Here is a 9652-nt window from a genome sequence, read left to right on the forward strand (position 1 = left end):
AAAGTGGTGAGCTTATCGAAATGGGGTTGAAATCCACGTGTGGATGCTGAGTGTGCAAGCAAGAATACTTTAAGGATGTAACTGTGTGTTGTAAATGTGGATTGTTTCAACTGCTTCACAGCTGAGTGTGGGAAAACAGAGTTTTATTAGGAAGGACTAAAACTGATGGATGCATCCGCTTGAGTCTTCACTTTTCATAGCCTGCTGTGTATCTCAAGCCGTTCTAAACACAAACATTGGGTGGGTTGTTTTTAAGGCAGTCACTGCTGGAGCATTAAGCAGTGCCAGCCAGCCTGCCTTCCATGCTTCTGCAGCAAGAGATAAGGTGGCAGGGAGGCAAAGTGGGGCTGCAGCACTGCCTGCGTCCACCCCTCACCCCACGGCACTCCCAGTGGCTGGCTGCAGCCCCAGCACTGCCCCAGCATGGCTCTGTGTACATGTTGGCTCATTTCTCCTAGACAGTGAAATAGAAGAGGAGTCTGAAGAAGATGAAGATTATATTCCCTCAGAAGACTGGAAAAAGGTAAATATTAAGGTCGGTTATCAAACTCAGTGTTCTGTGAATAATGAGCTGAGCTGCTACCGAGTAACTTTGATCTATAGCTCTCATAACTCTTCTCCCTTTTTTTCCTCAACAAATGTGTTTTTGTAGCAATAATGTTAAAGACCTCCCCAGAAAGTGCATTTTTTCTATAATGCTTATTTACAATTGTTTTAGATTTTGAGCGATGAAAGCTTTAAGAGAGAAAGGATGATAAAGACATATTTTCACTTGCTAACAAAAAACTGCAAGGCTGGGGTTGCTTAACTTTTGGTGTCTGTTATTTCAAAACAGGAAATCATGGTGGGCTCTATGTTTCAAGCTGAAATTCCGGCTGGCATATGCAGATACAAAGAGAATGAAAAAGGTGAGCCTCAGCACTGTTGCTACTGTGTGTCAGTTCATTTTCTAGTGGGAAACAATGACGGATATGTTGGACTCACATCACGTGTCTTGTGGAATATAACAGCTCTTTCAAATGAAGAATAGAACCATCATCCCAAGCTGTAGCTCATCGTGTACTTCAACACCAGAGCTTGAGACTTGGAAGGGTAAAAGAAAGGTGATATTGCTGTCCTATTGAGTCCTTGCATTCTAACCTGGTAGTTGAGCCAAACTTTTCATACCGGTTATGTTAACCTCTTCACGTGGTTTGTTCTGTTTATGTGAAATGGATAGTAAAGAAATGATGGTGCTGGATTAACCTGTCACAGAGGTGAAATGGTGCCAGCAGCTTTGTTTTCACATCTTACAACTCTTCAATCAGCATTAAAGAACTTCTTGTTCTACTACTTGAGTGTTTTCCAGGAGCTCTTTTCCTCTTACAAGCAGAGCAGTATGCTGTTAATACAATGAAGCAAGGAAAGGCATACACACATAAACCCAGCTTGAGCTTAAAAGCAGGAATTTCCCTGCTCACTCAACCCATTACCAAGAATTTGTTCACGCTGCAGGTTGGTTTGAGACTGCATCTTTTATATGTTAGTTTTAAACTAACCAGCAGAAAACAGTGCAGCCTCAGGACCTGAGTACATACTTGAATGGTGTCAGTTGTCTTGCGCTAGGTGCCAGGTTGCTGTAGCTGTACTGCAGCCTGGTCCCAACAGAAAATGGAAACGTGGTCCCTCCTGGTCTTGGCCAGAAACAGGCCAACAGTGGTGCTGACACAGCTCTGGGCTTGGTAGCCAGAGAAACTGAAAAGAATGTAGCTTAAAACCAAGTGAGAAGTCAGGAGCTTCTGTGAAAAAGGGAAAATGGTAATTTAGAAAATACAAATACATTAAGCGCAACTTTTTAGCTGTGAGGAAGTTGCTTCTTGCATGCTTTGCTGCTACTGTCTAAAAATAGAGTTGGAGTTATGTATTTACCAGGGATGTGGCAAATTATGCTTTATGGATCGGTCACCTGCTCTCTTGCATGTTTACTCAGCCCTGAATGGCTTCTGGCCTCCAGCAATAAAAAAAAGAGCTGTTTTATGCGCTGCACTAACCTATGTAGAGCAGTTTCTCATAGCCTTGTGCACAGTTCTGTGCAGGATGCAGAACCCAGACCATGGGCTAAAACTGTTGAGGAGGAAAGTTAAATTTTCACCAGTGTTCTGGGGTTGTTGTAGTTCCGTGTACCAGTGGGGTTTGTTGTCTGTTGCCACTTCTTTTCCTTTTCTGTGTTTTAAATCTTTTTGCCAGGATTCCAACTGGAATATGAATGCAATGTCGTTAAAGAGTTGAAAAATAAATATCTGGGACTATATGTTGAATAATTTCATGCACACATCCCTTCATCTTTCTTGTTCTTTAAGAAGTCTAGTCCTTTTGGATCCCCCCCTCCTACCCCCCCCAAACAAGTGCACAAAAGTACTAGCTCTGAAGATGAACCATGTTGCTTTTTGGGCTCTTGTGAGAAAGGGCGAGCCCAGTGTGCTGCATGAAGTTAATGGCTCTGGGCTGGGCCTGGAGGACCAACAGCTGCTATTAGAGAATTTCAACCAACAGAATTCAAAGATGTGCTTTCAGAAAGCTTTGTTTCTCTTCTGAAATAGTTTCGCTTGCTGCCATCAGCAAAACTGTGATGCTTAAATAGAAGAAGTGTAGAGTGGGGAGTTCTGGGTTCTAGTTCTGCTGCCTTGTGATTAAGTAGCATCTGTCAGGAGGACGCACTGGTGGAATTTGTGGAGTTTCATGTATGAGTCCCAGAATCCAGAGCAGAGATTGAAAGACAGGGTAAGGAGTAGTGTGTTACCCACAGGATCATGTTTGTGAGCTGGTCTTTCACCTGCCCTGTGGTATGGATTGATGCTGGTGCTCCAAGGTTCCATCAGTGCTAGCTTTACAGGAGAGAATAAACTTCCATATTGCTGTTTCAGCTTGCTTCTCTTTTTCCTCTGCTTCCTGCAGTATATGAGAACGATGACCAGCTGTTGTGGAATCCCGATGTCTTGCCAGAAGATAAAGTGATTGAGTTCCTAAATGAGGCATCACGGCGCACAGGTGATGAGAAGGGCCTGGATGCCATTCCTGAGGGATCGCATATTAAGGACAACGAGCAGGTATGTAGTGAGAGGTGGCATATGTAGTTTAGTATTACAGAATGAATTATGCCTTTATTTTATTATAATCCCAACAATTAAAATTGGGCTTGAAACAGCTTATTTATTCCTTTTGGAAGTAGAAATATGATGGGGTTTTTCCTCTCGACAAATTCTGAACTGCTAACTTTGACTTAACCTTGCTTTAGGCATCAGCATGTAGTTTTGTGTGTAAGAAATTATGTGTGAGTTCTTTCAATTTTGGAAATTTGCAATTCTGTGTGCAGTGGGTGAAAGTGTTGAAATACTTCACTTGAGTTTATGCTTGGTTGCATAGTAAGAGCTGTGGAAATTTAACCAGGAAGTGCTGTCTTAAATTGTAATGCAGCCCTTCAAACTGTTCGTTTTTCACCTTTTTTGAAATAAGTCTTAATGATTTATGAAGGATGTTTCTGTGGCACAGCATGAAGTCAGTGTTATTTAGAATACTAAATGTATGTCTTTTTGTCTTTGCAGGCGTTGTATGAACTGGTTAAGTGCAATTTTGATACTGAGGAATCTTTACGAAGACTGAGGTTTAATGTGAAGGCAGCCAGAGGTGAGCACACACACTGCTTGAGCTCTTACAGCGTTACCTCTCCTCTTGCTGAGTGGGTCCTGCACACACAGGTGTTCTGTTACAGTGTGACTGCATGCAAGCATGGCTTAGCAGTGTTCATTCAAGTGCAGCCTTCAGTGAACCTCTTTGGGTTCTCTGAGAGAAAGAAATTAACAGCTGCAGTATAAGCAAGTACATCTCAAAAGAGAGCAAGTAAATTAGCTGTTAATTAAGCTTGGTATTTGTATTTGTCGTATTAATAACGAGTTAAAATTTAAACTGACTTAGCAACTATGCCATGCATTTTTTTAGCATTCTTTGTTCTTAAAGCTCTGCAATCATTAAAGTCAATGGAACAAACATGTATAAAATCTCATAATTCATAGTTCTAGCTGGAGGAGAATGGGTGTCTATGCCTTTTATTGAAAAGGTATGCCACTAAGAAGGCCTCAGTCTTGGAGACTGAAGCATTTGCTGTTTTATTATTGGTCTTTATACTCATCACAGCAACAGCTTCTTCCAAGTAGCAGGAACTGTCCCAGGTCTGTAGACAATGCACTCCTATGTGCTGTGCTCCCTGCAGTCCTGGGTGCTGTGCTGGCAGCAGCCGTCTGAGCCCTTCTTCCCCTGACTGCTCACTGTCCCCAGCTGGCAGAGCTGCTGGCTGGTAATGGCCCTGCCAACACGGCACTTCAGCCAGCCAGCATTTCCCAGCTCCCACCTGCAAGGGAGAATCTTCCTTTTTGGAGTGGTAAACCAGATTTCTGGAGGTGGTTCTCATTAGTTTGGAGATGGTGTAATAGACTTGAATGCCACACGTCTTTTCTGTCACTTAAGTTTTCTGTTACTGACCATATGCTTTTATGTTAAGTGTTTTCATTATCACATTTCCTTGCTTTAGAAGAATTATCTGTTTGGACAGAAGAAGAATGTAGGAACTTTGAACAAGGGCTGAAAGTCTATGGCAAGGATTTTCATGTTATTCAGGCAAATAAGGTACGTGCTGATTTTAAATGTAGTTCTTGTTTTCTCTTTTGGTACATGGGGTGATCAGAATGCTCACAGCACCTCTTTCCTAGGTACGAACAAGATCAGTTGGTGAGTGCGTAGCATTTTATTACATGTGGAAGAAGTCAGAGCGCTATGATTTCTTTGCACAACAGACGAGATTTGGAAAGAAGAAATACAATCTTCATCCCGGCGTAACGTAAGATGTGCATTATTACATGCTGGATCACAATTGTTCTTTTATACTGCTCTGACTCTGAAATGGAGGGACAGACTGGTGACGCCACAGTCCCAGGTTGCAGTGGGAAAAAAGCCAAAGAAAAGCATACCAGTGTGTATCATGTAATTCCCAAAATATATTTGCTGGGAATTAGGCCAGCAGTTTGCATTGAACAGCTCTTTCATGGAGTATTTTTCAGTTCAGTGTTTCACAAATGTAACATTTCTGCAAATAAGAATCACAGAATCATAGAATGCCTGGGTTGAGAAGGCTCACAGTGCTCGTCCAGTTCCAATCCCCTGCTGTGTGCAGGGTCGCCAGCCAGCAGCCCAGGCTGCCCAGAGCCACATCCAGCCTGGCCTTGAATGCCTGCAGGGATGGGGCATCCACATTCTCATGAGAGAATCCTTTTAAACAGTCATTTTGCTTTAAATACATGTTTTGCATGAAGGCATTAGTCACACATTTCAGATGGGATTTTTAAAATATATTGTTTGGCCAAAACCATACCCTGTCAGAGGGCTTTTTTCACTATGCATTCCCCCAGCTTTCTTACAGCTATCTATTCTTCCTGCTTGTTAATATGACTGTTTCTGTAAACATAGCAGAGCTGTGTGTTGGACTACCAAAGTGAAACTGCAGTACATTCTCTGATTATCCCATTAGGGAAGGTTGCCTTCCTTCCTTCCTTGTTGCTCACACACCCAACGCAGTGAACTTTATTGTACGTGCTGAACTTGCTTTCTGTCTTCCGTAGAGATTACATGGACCGCCTCCTAGATGAAAGTGAAAGTGCAGCCTCCAGCAGAGCTCCGTCCCCTCCGCCTACAGCCTCCAACAGCAGCACCAGCCAGTCTGAGCGAGAGGACAGCACCACCAGCAGCAGCAACCAGAATGGTGAGAGCCCACAGCAGAGCTGCAGAGCTCACACACTGGGGATAAGTGATCAGTGCTGCCCTGGGAAGGAGTTCCATGCAGGAGATTCAAAGCACAGTGCTTGTCCCATGAACACAGTTAGGTATAGGGCAGCAAAGGGGATGTGGGAGTGGGAAAAGAGCCTGGGCATCATCGCTTATCAGGGAGAAGAGCCTTAAAAGTGAGGGTCAGGCATTCTGAAGGATGTGGGGTAAAAGCTGTTGCAAGAAGAGGGAGGAGGTTGGGGCTGAACCAGACTGGAAGACTGGAAGCTCCAGTACGTACATAGATGAGGACAGTTCACCTGCAGCTGTAGTGGGGGTACCCAGCTTCCGGGACATGGCCTTGGCTGCTGTTGCTCCTAAGGACTGAGGACATGAAGCCAGGATTGACTTCTCTGTTTGGTGGGCTTCTGCTTTATTGTTCTGCGTGTTTATTCTGCTGCTGCTGCTTCTGTTCTTATGGTGTGTCTCTGCCACAGGGCTGTCTGCTAATGGGCCAGGAGAGATACCAAGTAAGGATGAAGCAAAACCAGAAGGACTGCATGTCAACGGACCTACTGGTGGCAAGAAAACCCCTCACACAGATCTGGATACAAATGGGTATGAAACTGAAAATCTTTCGCTTGACCCCAAAGTTGCTCATTCAACTTCAAGAAGTGAAAATGATTTTGAAGAAAAAAATGAAAGACCTCTAAAAAGAAGAAGAATTAATAGCAATGGTAAAGAGAGCCCTGGTTCTTCAGAGTTCTTCCAAGAAGCAAACTCCCATGGGAAGCTGGAAGAGCTGGAAACGTTGGATGACTGAATAACAGGAGCTGATTTTATTCCTTGGAGTAAATCTTGGGTGTCTAAAATTTTCAGGGTTGATGGGTTGCCTTGCAGAATCCAGATCCATAAAACACTGCTGAGATTTTTCTACTAGCTTCTGGTCGGCTCCGCAGATCTGCTTCTTTGGCTGCGTCGGTGCTGAAAAGCAGCAGCAGAATATTCTGTTCCTGAGGTGCCAGCTGCAGCTCTGGGAACACGGAGGCATTTAGGAGCATTTGAGAAACAAATCAGTGATCTTCTGTAAAAGTGCTCGCAGCCAGCAGGAGATCCGCCGTGAGCACAGATCTGAGCACTGCACGGGAGAACAAAGCAGGGGCTGGTTACGATTTCTGATCACTGGGGGAAGTGAAAACGAATCCCACATCCCAAGAGGAGCGCAGAGTAGGCACAGGGACTCCTTGCAGAGAGAAGCCCGTGTCACCCGGCTGCTGAGGAACCCGCGCCAATCCTGAAAGTTCCGAGCACAACTATTTTTATATAGAGAAGTTTTAAAAGGTAACTAAACCAGGTCAGGTTTGTCTATGTAAAATTGTTGACATCAATGATGTCTTTCCATATTCTTATCTGGGCTAAAGAAATACGTTCTGTATTTTTCCAGATTCCTTTGTAGCCTTTGAAAGATTTTTACAGTACGTAACGTCTTGCTCAAACTGTCCTTTCTTAAATCAAAAGCTTGTATAATTTTCTTAGCTTGTACAGTTGGTAAACTTTTATGAGAGAATTGATATCCTGAGTCTGATGTCAGCTTCGTTTTATTTTGCTGAGGTCTTTTCTAAGAAAAAGGAAGAAAAAAAACACCACAAAAAAACAAAAAGCAGCCAAACCAAACCAAGTGACCCAGAAAAGAAACGCTTCTCGGGCAGCACCGGGGCGTTGTCTGCTCTGAAGCAGGAAAGTCACCAACATCAAGGATGGTTCCCAGTCATTTGATTTTAGAAACGTGGCTTTTCTTACCTGTTTTATGGCAATGCCGAGGATTTGTTAGGCACGACGCTCGCCTTGCACGAGTTCTTTTGCTTTCCTTATGTGTTATTTTCTCCTTTTGTTTGGAGCTGAGATGAATTTTGTGTCACACGCTGCAGTTTGTGCCGTCGCTGAGAGCAGCGATGAGATGATTAATGGAGTTACTGCAGCGTGTTTCACCTCCACGTCACTGAGGAGAGAAGGGGATGGGTGAGACGGTGCCGGTGGTGGCACCTCTGAGCACTGAGGGCCTCGCAGGGATGGATGTTTCAGAGCTGCATGGCCACGTATAAATGCATGGCACCGTACATGTGCAACTGTGCAGCATGAAGCACATCACCTGCTGGAGGGGGGAGTGGGCACACATTGCTCCGCTGCTAAGAGCTCAATCACTGCACGTGGCAGGATGTGATGCTCACCTTCCTGCTGGCCCCAGCTTAAGGTTGTTGCTGTAGGTTTACATCCATGACACAGAAACATCCTTAATATCAGCCTTTGTTTCTCTTAAAACAAAGGAAGAAAAACCTCACGTTTGGGGTTGGTTACTTTTAAGCCGCAGCTACACATCCTGCTGTGTTCAAGATAGGAAGAAGTGTTTGTTTGTTTGTATAATGCAGAATCTTGTCTCCTCCTGCACTTGTTTTCACCAAAAGGATCTTTTAGTTTATGAATCTTCACCATACCAGCTTTAAACGGGTGGCCCCGCGGCTGGAAAAGCCCCCACACAGGGCTGTGCTCCTGATGGATGGCGGTGAGGGAGGGGCTGTGTGTGGGTGCAGCCCAGCTCTGCCAACACCAGGCGGCACAGCGCTGCCAGCTGCCCTGCTGTGGAGCAGACACCACGTGGAATTAGGCGGCAGCTCTGCAGGCACACAGGTGCCGATGGCTCCTGCATGGCCCACTGCAGGGCTTGGCTTCCAACAGGGCTGCTGTTGGCTCGGCAATCTCCTTCAGTAACAGAAACCCAAAGTGCCGCAGCCTTCCCATGGAGATGGGCTTTGGGTGGTTGCGGACTCATCTTTCCTCCTGCAGCCCTATTTTCTATGTTATTGTTACACATTTTTCTTCACGAGTTGGAAATACTTCCATAAATTTATAGGAAAGTTTCTAAGTACGTAACTGGTCTCAGGCTTGTGTGTGAAATGCAGCACCGTGTATATTTTCAGGAACGTTGCTTTGTTTTTCCTTACCTTTTCCTGGTGATAATAGAAGAGACATTCCATAATCAACAAGTACGTAATGCTCAGCTAGACTTTAAGAGTATTTAATTATCCTTTACGTTTTGTTCATGCTGGTGTTTTATATGCAACACTTTGTTCTTCAACCCGCAGCCACTATCACTTGATAAGTCATTGCACTACTAAGGCGATTTTAATTCATCTTAGACATTTAGCAACTGGTTTTGTTGAGGAAGCACTCGGTATGAGTGGAGCCCACGCGGGGTTGGACTCGGTTCCAAGCTGCATGGGACGGAGCACAGAGCACAGCGTGCCATGCAGGCCGGGGCTCCACGCAGCACCGCAGCCTGAGCTGCAGCCACCCCAAGTGAGCAGAGCTCCGTGGGCACCTGAAGGGTGGAAATGGTGTCACAAAGGACGCAGCCACGCAGACTTCACCAGTACTTTGATCCGTTTTGTCACACAGCATAGTAATTTTGCACTGTTAGTACTTCCCTCGTCTTAACCCTGTTCCCTGTCTGCAATTCTGAGAAAGCTTATTAAAGTATTTTTGTAAACATACCGTCTGCATCCCCAATTCCTGCGCGGTGCCACCACAACAGGAGCCAGTGATGGGCACAGCCTTCCTGCTGCACGCTGGGACGTGGCTTATCACTGAACCACAGAACGGCCTGGGTTGCAAAGGCCCACAGTGCTCATCCAGCTCCAACCCCCTGCTGTGTGCAGTGTCACCAACCAGCAGCCCAGGCTGCCCAGAGCCACATCCAGCCTGGCCTTGAATGCCTGCAGGGATGGGGCATCCACAGCCTCCTTGGGCAACCTGTTCCAGTGCGTCACCACCCTCTGGGGGAAAAACTTCCTCCTAAGATCCAACC

General features: G+C 45.2%; 1 protein-coding gene across 3 annotated transcripts in view; it reads left to right on the forward strand.

The window, feature by feature from the left end:
* Positions 1-9336, forward strand: part of MIER1 (MIER1 transcriptional regulator) — a 31325-nt gene extending 21989 nt beyond the window's left edge. For 2 of the 3 annotated variants that reach the window (XM_072343269.1, XM_072343270.1), the window contains 8 exons: positions 459-535; positions 836-908; positions 2935-3086; positions 3582-3663; positions 4565-4659; positions 4743-4870; positions 5649-5788; positions 6288-9336. In XM_072343269.1, the coding sequence (XP_072199370.1) occupies positions 459-535; positions 836-908; positions 2935-3086; positions 3582-3663; positions 4565-4659; positions 4743-4870; positions 5649-5788; positions 6288-6613 (1073 nt within the window). In that variant the 3' untranslated portion in view covers positions 6614-9336. The remainder of the gene's footprint in view (positions 1-458; positions 536-835; positions 909-2934; positions 3087-3581; positions 3664-4564; positions 4660-4742; positions 4871-5648; positions 5789-6287) is intronic. The other variant, XM_072343268.1, reaches the window with a different exon arrangement.
* Positions 9337-9652: the final 316 nt, after the last annotated feature.

The sequence above is a fragment of the Excalfactoria chinensis genome, chromosome 8, assembly GCF_039878825.1.
Source record: "Excalfactoria chinensis isolate bCotChi1 chromosome 8, bCotChi1.hap2, whole genome shotgun sequence".
Lineage (NCBI taxonomy): Eukaryota > Metazoa > Chordata > Aves > Galliformes > Phasianidae > Excalfactoria > Excalfactoria chinensis.